Source organism: Vulpes lagopus, chromosome X (genome assembly GCF_018345385.1).
Source record: "Vulpes lagopus strain Blue_001 chromosome X, ASM1834538v1, whole genome shotgun sequence".
NCBI lineage: Eukaryota > Metazoa > Chordata > Mammalia > Carnivora > Canidae > Vulpes > Vulpes lagopus.
The window spans coordinates 104928797-104949301 of record NC_054848.1 but is presented as its reverse complement, the minus strand read 5'-3'; the positions used below and the strand labels follow the sequence as shown (position 1 = coordinate 104949301).

The following is a 20505-nucleotide window of genomic DNA, read 5'->3' as shown; positions in this document are numbered from 1 at the left end:
TCATTAATCCCATGAATGTTTGTTTATTAAGTGCCTCCACTATCATAGGAGGAACACAACACTTGAAAAAACTAGAGAAGTTCAGCCTTGAGAAGACATAACATCGGTGGCATGAAAGCTGTATTTTTTGTTTGTTTGTTTGTTTGCTTGTTTTTAGTTTTCATGTGTGTCCATTTATTGATTGCTGGGAATACAGCCTATTGAGAACACATGACATGCATTTGGGGAGAAAAATGTACCAAATCTGAAATGAAGCTATTCCTACTAGGAGTTAATACAGTAGCACAGATTAGATCTAGAGTCACAGTGTGGGGAGACTCAAATGGCCACATACAGTTGTCATTAAGATTCCAGCTGCAAATTCTTTTGGAACTTATTTATTCTTAATTACTTAGAGACTATCAGGAAAGCGAGAAGATCACTCTGCCTCTTTAACTTAAACTAAAGCAAGGAACAACAAAGAATTTGCTGTTATTTCAAATTGTTTAACGCAAAATTCTCATTTTTTACAGCTTCTTCCACATCAATTTGTATGGTTTAGAACTATAAGCAGCTCTACAGATTAGAAAAGATTAATAACCAATGCAAAACTGTCTTTGATTCCAGTATCAATGAATTATAGTGTTCTAATATCAGCAGATTTTTACACATTATCAATTTTTCCTCAAGATCTTTGTTCTAACTCACTCATACAACAAAATCATATAAAGAATTCCAGTTACACTTAACAGGACGGAAAGATTAAGTTACTGGAATGTCTTAAACCATAATTAAAATCTGTTTAATTATATATGAGGCAAAAATTAAATCCCATAATTGGATGAGAGCATGATATGGACTTACAACTGTAGTGTAACATGGCATGTAGATATTTCCCCCAAGCTTTGTGATGGATAGTGTTTCTTAAAATGACAACACCGATGTCATTTGATAGTCACATGATTTTGACTGCTTTTTGTGGGGAAAAAAAGAGATGGATATATACATACAGCAGTGGAATAAAAAAGGGAATATTTTGGCTTTCGTTTTTTTGTTTTTTAAGAGGCAGTCTGTTCCTTTCATAAACTATCTTCTTTCCTTAATGCTTCTGGAGGAATCAGTTATGGCTTGCAACGCTGGATAAATCTAGGGTATAAGCATACGTCTCGGATGTGATACCTATTCAGAATCCAGGTCAAGAATCATTCCAAGCCCAAGCCATATCCTCCATGAGGACATGTGCCATATTTTCTCTGATCTGTGTACCAGTAATAGGGAGTGGGGTCAATTCCTTCCCTTTTATAACCTGCCAGTATTTCCTCACTATCCCAGATACGCATTGAGCCTCCCACAATCTCACCAACATTGGGCATCAACACGTCAACAGATTCCGTAAGGCGGGAATCCTCGGACATCGCTGCATATAGAAGGACTTGATCTCTACAGGAAATCGACAGAGCAAGATGGGCTCATTAATGGAGTCCGTCATCAGTCTCTCAGGAGCTTCTGGGATGTCCTCTCCAAATTCATAGAAGGTTCCATCTTCTTTCTTTATATTGTGTTCTTTCAGCCACACAATAGCATCTGAATAGTTCATCCGCTTAAAAGGTCGTTTGGGAGGCTCGAAGTTCGGGCTAAGGTCATGCACTATGCTTCCTGCAGGTGATTTCAAGACTCTATCAACCACGTCACAAACCAAGTCCTCCAATCGGTTCAGAAGCTCCTCAAAGGTCAGGAAAGGATACTCTGCTTCCACATGAGTGTATTCAGCCAGGTGCCTTCGTGTTCTAGATTGTTCTGCCCTGTATGACTGTGCGATACAAAACACATCTCCCAGAGCTGGAATGCAGGTCTCCAGATACAGCTGTGAGGACTGAGTCAAAAATGCCTCTTCCCCACAATAGTCAAGCTTGAAGAGTGTAGCCCCTCCTTCTACTTGTGTTTGCACTAACATTGGAGGAGTAACTTCATAGTACTCCCTATCAAAGAAGTGATCTCTAAAGCACCGGGTGACCACAGCACGTGCTTTCAGGTTCTTGGACATGTTTTCTCCCCGGATCATGTGTCGGTTGTTGAGCTGGACATCCACGTCGGACTCCTCGTTAATCGAGTTATCAGCTCCTCCAGCAGGGGCGAGCCCAATCAGTTCCCAGAAGTCACAGCTCAGCTCATGGCCCCCAGGGGCCTGCTTGCCCTTTGGGGTCAGATTTAGAGTCCCATACACTGCAACACTGCTCTCAGGGGCCAAGACGACTCCATTGTAACACTGACACAAATCATCTGACAAGACACACTGAAGATAGCCTGTACCATCCCGCAACACCAGAAACATTAAATTCTTTCCTTGCCTACGCAGCCTGTGGACCCAGCCAAACACCTTTACTCTTTGGCCTCTGTATTCTTCTAGTGCATGAATCTTCACACATTTTGGCTCTGGGAGACTCGGATCATTTTTAATGATAATCTTCTTTGCTTCTTCCAGGTTCTTTTCTCTTCGCAAATTATCTTCTGCCTCTTTCTTTTCCCGGGATTCACTCTTCATTTGTTCTCTGTGCCACATTTTTTTTCTGTTCTTCATCTGTGATTTAGAAATAACATCCCACCTCTCATTTTCTTTCTGGGAATCTATGTAAATGGTGGGAAACGGTTCTTTTCCCACTGTCATCAAAGCCTTTAGGCCTGTTTTAAAAGGCTTCTCCTTGGTTCCATCACCTGTAGCATCATTTCCTTCTCGATCCGAGACATACAGCTCTGCGAGTACCATCCCCGCGGTAGGCCCGGTTGCCTCCAAGGACATCGTCCACAACACTCTGCCGCCTTGTCACCGCAACCGAAAGCTGTTTTTTTTTTTTTTAAGATTTCATTTTTAAAAGTAATCTCTACACCCAATGTGGGGCTTGAACTTACAACCCTAGATCAAGAGTCACATGTTCTACTGACTGAGCCAGCCAGGCACACTTTGAAAGATATTTTCAAATATGTGTAAGACTGCTATGTGGATGAGGATTCAGACTTGCTGAATGGCCTCATGGAGCAGAACGGGACCAAATGAGTGGAAGCTACAGATTTTGGATTAATGTGAATAGAATGGAGTTGGCCACCTTCTAAGACAGGGGGTTGTCATTCCAAGTATCCAAGCATTTGTCAAGTATTGGAAAGGAGATCCTACCACCACATGGGTGATTTGAGTAGATGACCTTTTATGCTCCTTAATCTAGACCTGAAAAGTCTATGATGATAGGAAAATGCTTTTCTCTTTCTTACCTGTGGATTGTAGAGACCTGTGTATATCCCTGCTTCCAATTTCTTCATCAAACCTCATGGGACCTAAACAGAAGTCTATATCCAGACTTCCTTGGATATAGAGGCTAAGGAAAGTCTAATGAACTTTTTTTAAAAAGATATTTTATTTATTTGAGAGAGAGAGAGTAAGTAGGGGTGGGGGGTGGGGTGGGAGGAGGAACAGAGGAGAAGGGAGAGAAGCAGACTCCCAGCTGAGCGGGGAGCAGGATCTGCCGATACCACGATTCTGAGATCATGACCTGAGCCAAAATCAAGAGCCAGACGCTTAACCAACTGAGCCACCCAGGCGCCCCAAGTGTGGTGAACTTTTAAAGAATTTTTTGAAATGTTCCTAAGTGCTTCTTAAAAGGAGTGAGTTTTTTGGGGGGAATAAAGATGTCAACTTAAAATTTCAGCCACAGATTCAGGAGTGGCATCTGAGGACCACTAAGGTTTGGTAGAGTTTTCTGAACAGTTGAGAGTGAAAACCAAAGCTTCCCATTTTTATAGACTAGTGCTTAGGAATTGGTAAGACTGGAACTGCTGTCAGGAGAAAACTTGAGTCAGGGAAGTTTGACTTAGTGTTTCAAGCATGCTCTTTGTTTATCATCTGAATGAAAATGTAAAGCAGAATGAGCCTAAACAGAAAGTTTCACAGAAAAATGTGTCATACTTTGTTTTTCATTCCTTCCTAAAATAATAAGAATGCTCTTGGAGAACAAAGAGAATATTAAGTGAATTAATAAATTGTAAACTAGACTATGTCATTCAGAGGGGACAGTGAGACTTTATCCATCAAATTACATAAGTAACCAGGCAATTTCCATGAATCTATGACATGGATTAGTCTCACATACAGAAAGACTGAGGCTAATAAGTACATTTGAAAATTTTACAGCTGATTGTCTTGGCCCTTTGAGGTAGTGTCTTACAAAACACAGAAAACTTGGGAATGTAAGCCCACAGTATGGGCTTTCAGCCTACTTCTGGATTAGATGCTAGTGGATGGTATCAATATTTCTTGGAAGCAGAAAGTGTATACTAATTTGGCTAAACTCATTTTTATGGGTAAGTAAATTTATTTCTGATTAACAAAAAACAGGAACAGATTTTGTTTGCAGGATTTTATTCCCTCACACTAATCATTTTCTTACCACAAGATAATTCCTTTTCAACAGGGTGGCCAGGGAAAGGTTAAGTAAAGGACACATACCATAGCAGGTAGCAAAAACACTACAGTTTGTGAACTAAATTGATATCTCTCATAAATCTATCTTTGGATAGCTACAGAGAATACTATTGGCATTTAGTGAAGTAACAGAATCACAGCTTACAAAACCAAGTCAAAATACACTAGAACCATTTTCCCCTTCTGTCTTTGAGGTTTGTGCCACAAAATATATTATACCATCTGATATACTTGTATAGCGCTTCACTGTTTACAAAAGTGTGTTCACACTCTTTCTCACTTGATCCTCATAACAAGCTTATGAATAGACAATATTATCCAGATCTCACAGATGAAGAAACTAATATTTAAAGAATTTAAATGATTTGCCCAAGGTGTTACAGTGAGAAAAGGCCGTTCTAGGACTCAAACACAGGATGGCTGACTCCAAGTTACTTCCTTTATCTCCTGAAGGAGACATTGGGCCTGGTAGTGACAACTTTTTGCTCCATTAGTAACCAAACCTTTCTTTTTTTTAAGCTTTTATTTATTTATTTATTCGTGAAAGACACACAGAGAGGCAGAGACACAGGCAGAGGGAAAAGCAGGCTCCCTGCCAGGAGCCCAATGTGGGACTCAATCCCAGGATCATGCCCTGGGCCAAAGGCAGACGAGACGCTCAACCGCTGAGCCACCCAGGTGTCCCAGTAACCAAACCATTTTGATTAAAAGTCTCAAATACAGAAAATTTCTTATGATGAATTCCTCTCCAATTGAAAGAATTACAGCAAGTGTTACAATTTTTAAATATTTTGACATTTTTATCATAACTTCCCAGAATGTATCCATCTGTCACAGGCGAACAGATAAATTATGATTGTCCAATATCTGAATTAGGCATTACAGCCTATTTTTTAAAAAGATTTTTATTTATTTATTCATGAGAGACACACAGAGAGAGAGAGAGAGAGGCAGGCTCCATGCAGGGAGCCCATCGTGGGACTCGATCCTTGGGTCTCCAGGATCAGGCTCTGGGCTGAAGACAGTGCTAAACTGCTGAGCCACCCGGGCTCCCCTAAAAATATTTTATTTATTTGCGAGGGAGCAAGAGAGAGAGTGAGCAGGAGCAGGGTGAAAGGGAGAGGGAGAAGCAGGCTCCCTGCTGAGCAGGGAGCCCAATGCTTGGCTCCATCGCAGGACCCTGAGATCATGATCTGAGCCGAAGGCAGATGCTTAACCACCTGAGACACTCTGGTGCCCAAAGCTTATTTATTTTCTTACTTGTGGAGGAAGCAACATATCATAAATTCATGACTTATGTCACTCCATAATAATAATCGCATGCAATAGTTCTGGTATCAATTAGATACCGAGTATATAAAGTATGCTGGGCCCTCTATATACATTTCCTCATAGAATCCTCTGTGAGGTATGTGTGTACATGTCCCTCTGAGTGACATAACTATTACTCTCATTTGACAAATCAGGTACCCAAGGTTTTGAGAGAGGAACTAGATTGAGATGACACAGCTAATAAGTGGAAAAGCTGGGATTGAAACACAAACTATCTGACTTCCAAACTCATTCTATTAACCACTGCTTCTAAAATAAAAGGAGTATAAAACCACATTAGTGGTTTCAAAAATGAAAGGAGATTAAAAAAAAAGTAAATACAAAACAAACAAAAAAACCCCCCAAAAACCAAAGAATAAAAGCAAGAACACTTAGTCAAATTGCTGGCTAGTTTGAAAACTTTAGGGATCACTTTCTAATCAGTTTTACAGAACACTCTCTTTGTTTCTATCTTTCTTTCTCTCTCTCTCTCTCTCTCCATATAAATACTACTTTAGAATGTATCTGTGCATGTTTATAATTTCTATAGATATACATCTATATTTACTACTTTGTCGGGATGCCTGGGTGGCTCTGCGGTTGAGCATCTGCCTTCGGCCCGGGGCGTGATCCTGGAGTCCTAGGATCGAGTCCTGCATCGGGCTCCCTGCATGGAGCCTGTTTCTCCCTCTCCCTATGTCTTTGCCTCTCTCTCTGTGTCTCTCATGAATAAATAAAATCTTTTAAAAAAATAATACTTTGTAGTGCACATTCTCGTTTTTTTTTTTCTTCATGTTGGAGAAATTGTGAATACATGCTGCTAATTCCAATTCCAATCCAACTCAACAAGATACTTCATGCTTTTACCCGTTTTGTAACTTTATCTCCTTCCTTCCAGTGAGAGGCCTGGTTTCCAACAACATAACTCATTGACTCCAAAACACATAAAATAGTTTCAGAGTTCCTTCATTCATACTACTACATAAAACAAACTTACTTAAAAGGGTTGAAGATTTGCATGCAGTTTTGTTTATGCCTTGTCCAAGGCTATATAGACCAAGCACCATGTTCCAAAGTTACTGGGCTTAGTTGTTTTTGATGTGGTTATGTTATTAATTTGAAATGTACACATTTGGGGACGCCTGGGTGGCTCGGGGGTTGAGCGTCTGCCTTTGGCTCAGGGGATAATTCCAGGATCCGGGATCGAGTCCCACATTGGGCTCCCTGTGAGGAGCCTGCTTCTCCCTCTGTCTATGTCTCTGCCTCTCTTTCTGTGTGTCTCTCATGAATAAATAAATATTTTTAAAAAAAGAAATGTATGCATTTGTTTCTTATTTTATTGTTTGGGGTTCCTCCTCCCATCCTGTTGATTAAATTTTATCTTTGAAAATGTGCATGATTTCAGAAGTTTCAAACTGCAAAGATGTATACTCTGAGAAGTGTGACTTCCTGCCCTATCAATTTCAACCTGTTCTCTCCTTCCTGAAAAAGAATCATAGGCATTACCATGGTTGTGGCCTTCCAGAACTTTTTCCATAAAAAGTCTTCTTAGGGAGTCCAATAATGAAAAAAAAAGTGTTCAGAAACACTGCACGCATCTGTTTGCCATCTCTATACTTTCATCATTTGGGGAATGTTAAATAAATTGAATCTTACAGTAGGTAACCTTTTGAGATTGAATTCCTTTCACTCCATAATGTCCTTGAGATCCATCCAAGTCGTGCATACGAAAAGTTCTTTCCTTTATATTGCTGAGTAGTATTCCACGCCATGGATAAACCATAGTTTGAATGCACCACTCACCCACTGAAGGTTTACTGGGTTGTTTCCAGCTTTTAGATATTATGAATGAAAAAAAGAGATATAGTGAATAAAGCCTTTATACACATTCTCATACAGGTTTTTTGTGTGAACATAGATTTTCATTTCTCTGAGATAAATGCTAGGAGTACAATTGCTGGTACACAAGTGTATATTTGATTTTATAAAGGACTGACATGCTATTTTCCAGAATGTCTGTACAATTTTAAATTCTCACCAGCAATGTTTGAGAGATCTAGTTTTTGCACATCCTAACCAGCATTTGCTATCATCAGTATTTTTCATTTTAGCCATTCTGAGAGGTACATAATATCTCATTATGGTTTCAATTTGCATTTCTCTAATGGCCAATGATGTTGAATACCTTTTCATGTGCTTATTTGCTTATTTGGAGTTTTCAGCACATAGATCTTATACAAGTTTTGTTATAATTATACTTAATGAGTTCATTGTATTTGATGATTGTAAATAGTATTGTGCTTTTAATTCTGGCTCCCATTAGTTCATTGCTAGTATATAAAAACACAATTGATATTTGTATGTTTCTTATGTTGTCCAGTGACCTTTGACCTAGCTGAATTCACTTTTTCTCAGTGCTTTCTGGTAAACTCCTGGGATTGTATACTTAGACAATATAACACCTGCAGATAGGAATAGTTTTATTTCCTTGTATCTAATCTGTATGTCTTGTATTTATTTTTCTTGTCTTTCCAGTACTATGATGAATAAGGGTGGGGAGAGAACAAGGGGAACAAGGGGAAAACCATTCAGTATTTTACCATTAAGCATGTTAGCTGTAGGGTTTTTTTTTTAATAACAGTAGTTTATCTGACTTTTTTTTTTTTATTAAGTTGGCTTCAAGCCCAGCATGGAGCCCAATGCAGGGCTTGAACTCACGACCCTGACATCAAGACCTGAGATCAAGGGTTGAATGCTTAACTGACTGAGCCACGCAGGTGCCCTGAGCTGTAGGTTTTTTGTTGATGATTTTTATCAAGTTGAGGAGAGTTCACCTCCACTCTTAGTTGGGTGAGAGCTTTCATCTTGAATATCATGGACTAAATGCTTGTGTCCCTCCACAATTCATATGCTGAGGTCCTAATCCCCAATGTGATGGTGTTTGGAAGTGGGATCTTTGGCTGGTCATTAGAGTTAGATCAAATGATGAGAGTGGGGCCCTCATGATGGGATTGACACCTTTATAAAAGAGGAAGGACTTGAAATCTTTCTCTCCACCATGTGAGGATACAGTGATAGTACTTCTTGAAAGCCAGGAAGAAGTTCCTCACTAGGAACCTAATCTTCTGGCACCCGGATCTTGGAATTTCCAGCCTTGTGAATTGTGAGAAATAAATTTCTGTTGTTTAAGGTACCCAACTTATGGTATTTTGTTATAGCAGCCTAAGCCAAGACATGAATGAGTTTAGAATTTTGTCAAATGCCTTTTTTGAATCAGTTGATATAATGATGTTTTTTTTCTCTTTTGCTGTTGCTGAAATAACTTTCTAGGCCCAAGATGGAGCCACTTCTGTCAGCGATGCCACAGCAGCAAACTGAAACTCAGATAACTTTGGCATCCTTATAAATACTCCGCTTGATCAGAATTGCAACCTGGTCAGGGGATCCTCAAATGCCAAGCCAGCTCTGGGTCTTTCTCACCCCCAACAAGGTTGACTATGTGACCCCAGCCAATCAGATATTTTCCATTTTGTCTCTTCCTTATTCTTTATCCTGTATGAGCCTCTTGCCTTCCACCTCATTTTGTAGTTCTCTGAAAGGAGGCAGACCACTTCATAAAGGATGAAAAAACTTGGTTTGTATCACCTAAATTGTCTTCTATAACTTTTTTTTAAAAAAGATTTTATTTATTTATTCATGAGAGACACAGAAAGAGAGGCAGAGACATAGGTAGAGGGAGAAGCAGGCTCCTTGAGAGAAGCCTGATGGGAAACTCAATCTCAGGACCCCAGGATCATGCCCTGAGCTGAAGGCAGATGCTCCACCACTGAGCCATCCAGGTGTTCGAATGTTTTTTTTTACACTGTTAACATGGCACATTATATTTTACATGATGAACCAGTCTTGAATTCCTGGAATGAAATCCACTTGGTTGTGGCATCTAATGCTATTCACATATTGCTAGATTCAATTTGTTAATATTCAGTTGAGAATTTAATGTCTAAGTTTATGCAAACTACAGACTCATCTGTAGTTTTCTTTGTAGGTCTTTGCCTAATCTTGGTATCAGGGCTCTACCAGCCTCATAAAATGAGTCAGGAAATGCTCCCTCTTCTTCTATTTTCTAGGAAGAAATTGTATAAAATGGATGTTACTTCTTTAAATGCTTTGTAGAATTCTCTGGGGCTGGAGATTTCATTTATGAGAGTTCTAAACTAGCAAATCCATGTTATTTAATAATTTCAGAACTATTAAAATTATCTTCCTTCTTAGGCGAGTTTTGGCATTTTTTAGGTTTCGATGAATTGATACATTTCATTTACATTGTCAGATTTCTGTGCAGCGAGTTATTCATAGTAATCCCTTGTTACCCTATTAATGGTCTGCAGAGAATATAGTGATAGGCTATCTTTTTCTTTCTTTCTTTTTTTTTTTTTTTGTGAGAGAGAGAGGGAACGAGAGAGACAGTGCATCCATGAGCCGGGGGAGAGGCAGAGGGAGAGGGAAAGAGACAATCTCCAGAAGACTTCCCGCTGAGTGAGCCCATAGGGGTTGTATCTCACGACCCTGAGATCATGACCTGAGCTGAAATCGAGAGTCGAACCTTTGACTGAGCCACCCAGGCGCCCCAATATCCTATCTTTCATTTCTGGTATCTCCAACTTGTGTTATCTCTCTTTATTCTTTATCAGCCTATCAAGAGGTTTATCAATTTTATTGCTCTTTTCAGAGAACTAGCTTCTTGATTGGTTTATTTTTCTCTGTTCAATTTCATTGATTTCTGCTCTTTATCGTTTCCTTCTTTACGCTTTCTTTGGGCTTATTCTGCTCTTCTTTTTTCAAGGTTCTTGAGTGAGAGGTTGATTATTGTTTTTGAGAAATTTCTTCTTTTCTGAACCTTTAGTGCTATAAATTTCCCTCTTGGCACTGCCTTAGTTTCACCCTACAAGTTTTAATATGTTGTATTTCATCTTCATTCTGTTTCATGTAGTTTTGACGTCCTTTGAGATTTCCTCCTTGAGTCATTAGATTACTTATTTATTTATTTTAAGATTTTATTTATTTGAAAGAGAGAGAGAAAGAGCACAAGCAGGGGGAGCGGCAGGCAGAGGAGGAAGCAGACTCCCCACTGAGCAGAGAGCCCAATGTGGGGCTCGATCCCAGGACCCAGTGATCATGATGACCTGAGCCAAAGGCAAACGCTTAACAGACTGAGCCACCCAGGCACCCCAAGCCATTAGATTATTGAGATGTATGCTGTCTAACTGCCGAGTGTTTGGAGATTTTACTGTAAGTTCTCTTATTGACTTCTGGTATGGTTCCATTATGGTCAGAGAACAATTTCTGTATGATTTAAATTCATTTAATTTTTTTAGGTTTATGACCCAGGATATGGTCTATTTTGGTTAAAGTGGCATGTGCTCTTAAAGAATTATTTTCTGCTGTAGTTGGGTGTCAGAACCAGTTGGTTAATGGTTGTTAATGGTTAACCAGTTTTCTGTGGCTGCTGTAACAAATTACCACAGACTTAGTGGCTTAAAACATCATAAATTTATTATGATTCTATAGTCCAGAAGTTTGAAATGGGTCTCACTGGGCTAAAATACAATGTGTCACCAGGACTACCATTTTTACTGGAGACTCTAGGGGAGAATCCATTACCTTGTCCATTACTTCTAGAAGCTGCTCACTTTCCTTAGCTCATGGCCCTCTTCTTTCATATTTGAAACCAGAAGTGGATTGGAACCATTTCACTTCCCATCACTCTTCTGCCTCTCTCTTTCACAGTTAAGGACCATTGTAACTACATTTATCCTGTTTAGATGATCTAGAATTATGTATCTATTTTAAGGTCAACTGATAAAAAAATTTAATTCCATTGGTTACTTTAATTCCCATGGAATGTAACATATTCCCAAGGTTCTGAGGAGTAAAATATAAACAACTTGGTTAGGGGTGTATTATTCTGCCTACCACTTTGTCATGTAATATAACATATTCAGAGGTTCTGGGGATCAAAACATGAATATTTTAAGGGGTAGTTTTAAAAAATATTTTATTTATTTATTTGATAGAGCACGAGCAGGGGGAGCAGCAGGCAGAGGAAGAAGCAGGCTCCCCAATGATCAGGGAGCCCAACCTGAGGCTCGATCCCAGGACCCTGGGATCATGACCTGAGCAGAAGGCAGATGCTTAACTGGCTGAGCCATCCAGGTGCCCTAGGGTGGGGGTGTATTTTTTAAGATTTATTTATTTATTTGAGAGAGAGTGCACGAGCATGAGCAGGGTAGGGGCAGAGGGAGAGAGAGAATATCAAGCCGACTCTGCACTGAGTGTGGAGCCCAATAAGGGGCTCAATCCCATAACCTCGAGATCACAACCTGAGCCAAAACCAAGAGTCAGGTGCTCAACTGACTGTTTCATCCAAGTGCCCCTTAAGGGGTTATTATTTCTGTCAGTTCTCTCAATTGCTGAAACAGGATTGTTAAAGCCCTTAATGATACTGTGGACTTGTTTGTTTCTCTTTTTAGTTCTATCAGTTATTGTTTCATGTCGTTGGAAGCTCTGTACTTTGGTGTACACATTTAGGATCACTGTGTCTTCTCAGTAGATTGAACCTTTTCTCGTTATGTAATGTTCTTCTTTGTCTCTGGTAATATTTTCTCTGAAATCTACTTTATCTGGTGTTAATAAAGCCAATACTGCTTTCTTTTTCCTTTTTTTAGAGAGAGTTCGTGCATACATGAGTGGGTGAGGGGACAGAGAGAGAGATGAGAGAGAATTCCAAGCAGGCTCCACACCGGGTGTGGAGCCTGACTCAGGGCTCGATCTCATGATCCTGAGATCATGACCCGAGCCCAAATCAAGAGTCAGATATTGAACCAATTCAGCCAATCAGGTGCCCCCTTGCTTTCTTTTGATTAAAGTTTGCATGCTATATCTTTTTCATTCCTTTACTTTTAATCTCTCTATTTAATTATATTGGTTTTTTTGAACTTAATTATATTTGAAGTCAGTTTTTGTAGACAGCATAGAGTTGAGCCACGTTCATTTAACCACTCTGCCAATCTCTATTTTTCAACACATCTACTTATATTTGCATTTAACAAAATATTGATATATTAGGGCTTAAGTTTTCCATTTTCTTTTTTATTTTCTTTTTTCTTTTTTATTCATTCTTTCTTTTTTGCTGAGGTAAAACTCATATAACTTAAAATTAACAGCTTTAAATTGTGCAATTCAGTGCTATTTAGTACATTCACAATGTTGTGCAATTATCACCTATAATTCAAAAATATTTCCTCATCACAAAGAGAAATCCATACCCAGTAAGCACTCATTCCCCTTTCCCTCCTCCCCACTAGACTCTGGCAACCACTAACTTACTTCCTGTTTCTTTGGATTTGCCTATTCTGGGTGTTTCATATGAATGGAATCATACAACATATGACCTTTTTTTAATGTTTGGCTTCTTTTACTCGGTATGTTTCTGAGGTTCATCCACATGGCAGCATGTATCAGCACTTCATTCCTTATTCCTTTTCATGACTTAATAATATTCTGTTATATGGATATATGGATGTGTTGCATGGCACTTAGTCATTCATGATTCCACGGGTTTACTTCAAGCTTCTGACACTTGTGATCAGTGCTGCTATGAACATTCGTGTATAAGTATTTGAATACCTGTGGTATTGTGAATATAAGAAATAAGTGTATTTGATTCTTCAGATGACCAAAATATATTTCTCATGTTTGTTTGATCATTGTCCACCCTTCCTGGCTCACAACTTCCAAAACCTTTGGCATTCTCTTTTTTTTTTCCTTTGGCATTCTTGAAGCAACAGGAGCATCTTTTGTTATAATATGTGGTCTCTTGCTCTTAGTTCCTGTAATTGGTTGAGAGCCATAAAGGTGAAATGGATGTATTGTTACTCATCATAAGCCCCTTTCCATCACAACTGGGGTTATGTTAATGAGGTGACTTTTCTTATTCTTTCTTTCTTTCTTTCTTTCTTTCTTTCTTTCTTTCTTTTTCTTTTTCTTTCTTTCTTCTTTCTTCTTTCTTTTTCATTCTTTCAGATTTTATGTATTTATTCATGAAAGACACAGAGAGAGAGGCAGAGACATAGGCAGAGGGAGAAGCAGGCTCCCTGTAGGGAGCCCGATGTGGGACTCCATCCCAGGACCTGGGGGTCATGCCCTGAGCCAAAGGCAGATGCTCAACCACTGAGCCACCCAGGAGCCCCATGTGGTGACTTTTAGAAAGCACCTAAGGATGGAGGCCGGTTGCCAAGGGAACCGACCTTGAGTAGAGGCTTGAAACTTTCAATCTCTCTCCCTGATTTCCAGGAGGAGGTTGAGTCAATTACCAATGCCCAGTGATTTGATCCCTCACACTTATGTAATGAAGCTTCTATAAAAACCCAAAAGATTGGGGTTCAGAGAGCTTCCAGGTTGGGGAACCAGAATGCTTCCATGTGCTACCATGCCTGGCACTAAACACCACGAGGACAGAAACTCCTTTGTTTGGGACGTTGCCTAAATATTATATCACTTCATCTGGCTGTTGATGTGTATCCTTTGTAATGAACCAGTAACCTGGTGAGTAAATGGGTTTCCTGAGTTCTGTGGAGCCACTCTGGAAAATTACTGAGTCCAAGGTAGGAGTTGTGGGAACCTCTGATTTATAGGTGGTTGGTCAGAAGCACAGATGACAACCTGGACTTGTGACTAGAATCTGACGTGGGTGACTGATTCCCAATTCCTAGGTCTGAGCCCTTAACCTACAGAACCTGATGCTGTCTCCAGATAGTGTCAGAATTGAACTGCATGGTAGGACAGCCAAGTGGTGTCTGAGAATTGCTTTGTGATGTGTGGAGTAAAAGGTATAAGTCTAAAGTCAAAGGTGTAAAGTCAGGTTATCGATTGGGGATCTTTCTTTTCTTTAAACGTAAGCATTGAACACTATAAATGTACATCTGAGCACAGCTTTCACAGCATCCCATAGGTTTCATCATGTTGTGCTTTCATTTTCATTTTTTCAACTTATTCTTCATTGAGATATAATTGATATATAACATGCCATTACTTTCATGTATACAACATAATGATTTGATATTTGTATATATTTCAAAATGATCACCACAATAAGTCTAGTTAATATCCACTATCATGCACAGGTACAATTTGTTTCCTTGTGATGAGAACTTTCAAGATTACTCTCTTAGCAGCTTTCAAATATAAAATATAGTATTGTAACCTATAGTCACTATGCTGTCCGTTACATCCCCATGACTATTCCTTTTATAGCTGGAAGTTTGTGCCTTTTGATCCCCTTCACCCATTTCACCTATCTCCCCCACCTCTAACAATTGCCAATTTGTTCTCTGTATCAATGGGTTTGGGTGTTTGTTTGTTTGTTTGTTTTTTGATTCCACGTATAAGTAAGATCATAAGATGTTTGTCTTTCTCTGATTTTTTTAAAGATTTTATTTATTTATTCATGAGAGACACAGAGATAGAGAGAGAGGCAGAGACACAGGCAGAGGGAGAAGCAGGCTCCATGCAGGGAGCCCGACGTGGGACTCGATCCCGGGACTCCCCTGGGCTGAAGGCAGGTGCTAAACTGCTGAGCCACCCAGGGATCCCCCGTCTTTCTCTGATTTATTTTACTTAGGATAATGCCCTCAAGGTCCATACATGTTGCAAATGGCAAGATTTCATTCTTTTTTATTATTGAGTATTATTCTAGTGTGTGTATGTGCATATGTGTGTGTGTATACCACATTTTCTTTATCCATTCATTCAAAATGGACACTTGGGTTGCTTCCTTTTCTTGGCTATTATAAATAATGCTGCACTAAACATGGGGGTACATATATCTTTTTCACTTACTGTTTTTGTTTCCTTCAGATAACTACCCAGAAGTGGAATTATTGGATCATATGGTAGTTATTTTAGTAATTAAAAAAAGATTTATTTATTTGTTTTAGCAGGAGTGGGGAGAGTGGGGAGGTAGGCTTCCTGAGAGGCAGACTTCTGGGATGTTGGTCACATTCTTTTTTTTTAAGATTTTATTTATTTATTTGAAAGACAGAGTGAGCGAGACAGGGAGGAGGGGCAGGAGGAGAGAGAGAGGGAGAAACAGACTCCCACTGAGGAGGGAGCCGGACACGGGGCTCAATCTGGGGACTCCAGGATCATGACCTGAACCGAAGGCAGATGCTCAACCAAGGGAGCCACCCAGGTGCCCTGGTCACGTTATTTTGATTTGGGCGGTGACTACATGGGTATTTTTACCTTGTGAAAACTCACTGAAAGATGCACATAAGATTTGTGCTACATATAGCATGTAGGTAAGAAAACTTACTGAAAATTTCCTTTGAAAATACAAATATAGATAGGTGGGATTAAAGATAGAATAGGGGGAGAAAGAAAACTGTGTTCTGTTATCTTCTGTGATTTGGATTAATTTTTAAAAGGTAGATTTTACCATAAATATTATACAGATACACTTTTTTCAAAGATTTTATTTATCTATTTGACAGAGAGAGAGAGAGCACGCAAGCACAAGCAGGGGGAACAGCAGGGAGAGGGAGAGGGAGAAGCAGCTCCTAATGAGCAGGGAGCCTGATGCAGGGCTCAATTCCAGGACCCCAAGATCATGACCTGAGCTGAATGCAGATGCTTAACCAACTGGGCCACCCAAGTGCCCCAAATTTTAAGCTGGACATACTTCCTGTCTTTATTGTTGGAGCTGAGATTTGATTATAGTCACAGGAAGGATACTAATAATAAATAAAATGTTTATTCTGAGGGTCAAATTACATCTCTTTCCCCCTACCATTTCAGCCTCCATGTAGGGTGATATATATATATATATATATATTTTTTATATATATATATTTTTTATATATATATTTTTATATATATATATTATATATATATATATATATATCTCCTCTTTCTGACTATAGCACCAAAACCACCAAAAGCCCATGATTTTCTAACACAAATGGGACAATGTGCTATGGAGGAACATGGGCTCTGGAGGCAGACCTGGTTTCGAATCCCTACTCTGCCACAAGTGTTATATCTTGTCTAAGCTTCAAGTCCTTCCACATTAAAGTAGGATTAATAATACCTAGCTCAGAGAGCTGTATGACACGTGGCTAGAATCTAGTGCCCATTCAATAAATGGTAGCTATTATTATTATTTTATTTATTTATTTATTTATTTATTTTTTTTTATTTATGATAGTCACACAGGGAGAGAGAGAGAGAGGCAGAGACACAGGCAGAGGGAGAAGCAGGCTCCATGCACCGGAAGCCCGACGTGGGATTCGATCCCGGGTCTCCAGGATCGCGCCCTGGGCCAAAGGCAGGCGCCAAACCGCTGCGCCACCCAGGGATCCCTATTTATTTATTTTTATTATTATTATTTTAAATCTTATTTATTTATTTTAGAGAGAGAGAGAGAGAAAGAGCACGGGGAGAGGGAGAGGGAGAGAGACTCTCAAGCAGACTCCCCATTGAACACGAAGCCTGAAGTGGGGCTGGATATCACAACCCCAAGATCATGACATGAGCTGAAATCAAGAGTCAGACACTTAACCAATTGAACCACCCAGGTGCCCTGTAACCATTATTATTTTCATTACCACTATTAGTTATAGAGGATTCACCAATTGGTCTGGGGATAGCTCTCCTGCAGACAGGTGGAAGAAGGGGGTGGTGGGTATGTCTACCATCATTTAATCCTCTCCTTTCTTGAATAATTCCTGTGTTGATAGTTGTATGCCAGCCAGCATGGACATTCTCTGACCCCAATTCTTAGAACCCACTTCTGGCCGAAACAAGACACACCCAAAAAGCCTCCATAGGAAGTGGGCCTAGAATTGGACTGGGAGTTAAGTTACATTCAAGCCTGGTAGTGGTGGGACCTGGGACCCAACTGTAATGGGGAGTGGATGATAAAAAGCCCCTCACAGTTCCAGACTCAGGTGAGAAATGTAGATAGAGAAATGTAGGAAGAGTCCGCACCAAGAAAGGAATTAGAATCTGTCACTCAGACCTTTTGGTTATTCCAGGAATTCCCTGGATAATTGCCAGGAGTGGGCACTGTTGTTCATGGGTCGGTGGTGTTCAGGTTGGAGTTTAAAGACCTCTCAACACTCTCCCAAAGAACGGAAGAGAAATAGGACTGACAAATGGTCTAGCAAACAGTACAGAACAAAATAATCAGGACAAGGACCCCAGTGGGCCAGCACTGGCATCCACAAGCAAACAATCAAAGCCATTTCCAAGCTTAACCCACATGCTGCCCTTATATATCGAGTCTTATAGCTGCTGACTCTTCAAATTCAGATTATTTCCTGCCCCACGTTGAGACTATTACAGTATCATTCCATCAGGGAGAGACACATGTATTCCCTCTGTGCATCCACAAGGGGCAACAAAGAGCAGTAGGTGTTAGCCTCAACAAACCCAATCTTCCCTCTGTGCATCCACAAGGGGCAACAAAGAGCAGTAGGTGTTAGCCTCAACAAACCCAATCTTCCAGGGTCCTCTAAGGAACTATATACACTCCATGCCAGTATAAAGACTATATTCAGTAATGGGGTTAAGGGGAGATCAGTAGCTTGGAGGAGGAAGTAAAGAGACTGGGCACAGGAAGCCCCACCTTCTCTTACAGCCTAACTCTCACTCTTGCCTGCTTTTTTTTTTTTTTTTTTTTTTTCTGGGCTCCTAGGTACCATGCTCTTGGTTGGGAACAAAGATGATCCATGTTCATAAATACTCCCATCATGCCCCTGTCAAACTACTTCCTGCCATCTGACTTCTCATTTGAATGATGGCGGACTTAATTTCTTAGTGGCCAAATCACAATATAAAGCATTTATTTATGATTCTGTAACACCCTCCCCCCAAGAAAAATAAACAAGAAAAACACATCATTCATTCATTCAGTCCACATTTGTTCAGAATCTACAACTGCAGAATTCTTTCAGATGACAAGATGACAGTGTGGGGTAATTGTGACTGAACTGGCAGGAAGCCCAGCAGCATTAACAACAAAGTGAAGGGAAAACTTTTCACTGGCAAACTAGCTGGCAAAATCATTAGACACAAACCTAAGTATTTATATTCTCCCATTTCAGTGTAAAAACAAATGCCATAATCACAAATCTACGGGATTTAAATTACAAACCAGAGCATGTCACTTAATTGACACAGCATTAATCCTCTTTCATAGGCCAGCAACATGTATAACTGAGATTCAGTTTCTCATCAAAGACAAGATTGGCTCATTGGAATGTCTATAGCCCAGCTGGAGAGGAAAACTTTCTAGAACAACCTGCGCACCTAACTTTTGGATGAAACAGGAAACATAAAACATCATTGTGCTTTTAACAGAAATTGTTGGGAAAAGCAAAATGTACTACACACATTTCTGGAGAAATTACTAGAGTAACTATTAGAGGAGTGTTATTAAAACTTGTCCCGCAGGGTCCTGGAGCACAGCCATTCCCAATTAGATGTTGGCTTTATCAGGAGCCTACCCCTTCCCTTCACAGAGAAAATAATTGGCACCTCAGGAGGATCTGTGACAACATCAGCAATTTCATTTACTGGGTAGTGGTACTGTTTTTTTTTCTCCTCTTATTCTTCCTTTTATCCCCCCAAGATGTAATTCACATGCCTTTTTAAAGTGTACAATTCAGTGCTTCTTTTTTTAGTATATTCACAAAATTGTGAATCTCCTTGATCACAAACCATGATCTCCTTTTTGTCTCTATAAATTTGCCCATCCTGCACATCTCAAATAAATGGAATGATCAATATGTGGCCTTTTGTGTCTGGCTTCTTTTTTTCATTGATGTATAATTAACATGCAATGTTATATTAGTTTCAGGTATACGACATATAAATTCGACAATTCTATACATTACTCAGTGGTCACCACGGTGAGTGTAGTCACCATCTGTCGCCACTGGGTCTGGCTTCTTTGACTTAAACATGTTTTCCGCAGTCATTTATGTTGTGGCATGCATCAGTACTTCATTCCCCTTATGGTGAATTAATCCTCTATTGTATGGCTGGACCATGTTTTGTTTATCAGTTTATTGATGGACACTTGGATTGTTGGCACATTTTGGCTGTTATACATAATGTTGCTATGAACATTCATATACAAGTTTTAGTAGGAATGCATATTTTCATTTATTTACCTAGAAGTAGAATCACTGGCTCATGTGGTAACTCTATGTTTAATTTTCTGAGGAACTGTCAAACTGTTTTCCAAACCAGCTGTACCATTTTGCAGAGCCACCAGCAACATATGAGGGTTTCAATCTCTCCACAGCTTCACCAACATTTGTTCTTGTCCATCTTTTTATGATAGCCATCTTGGTGGATGTGAAGTAGTATCTCGTGGTTTGATTTGCATTTCCCTAAGTCTAATGACACTGAGTATATTTTCATGAACTTTTGGGTCATTCATATATTTTTGGAGAAATGTCTATCTGAGTCCTTTGCCTGTTTTTAATTAGGTTGCCTGGAGGGTATTATGCTGAGTGAAATAAGTCAATCGGAGAAGGACAAACATTATATGGTCTCATTCATTTGGGGAATATAAAAAATAGTGAAAGGGAATAAAGGAGAAAGGAGAAAAAATAAGTGGGAAATATCAGAAAGGGAGACTGAACATGAGAGACTCCTAACTCTGGGAAACGAACTAG

The 20505-nt window shown here is 39.6% G+C and overlaps 1 protein-coding gene across 1 annotated transcript; it reads right to left on the bottom strand.

Annotated features, from left to right (window-relative positions):
* Positions 1-987: 987 nt before the first annotated feature.
* On the bottom strand, positions 988-2804 carry LOC121483091 (asparagine--tRNA ligase, cytoplasmic-like). Its single transcript, XM_041741322.1, is given in 2 exon segments — positions 988-1387; positions 1390-2804. Coding segments are annotated over 2 exon segments (1674 nt in total). The 5' UTR covers positions 2777-2804; the 3' UTR covers positions 988-1100.
* Positions 2805-20505: the final 17701 nt, after the last annotated feature.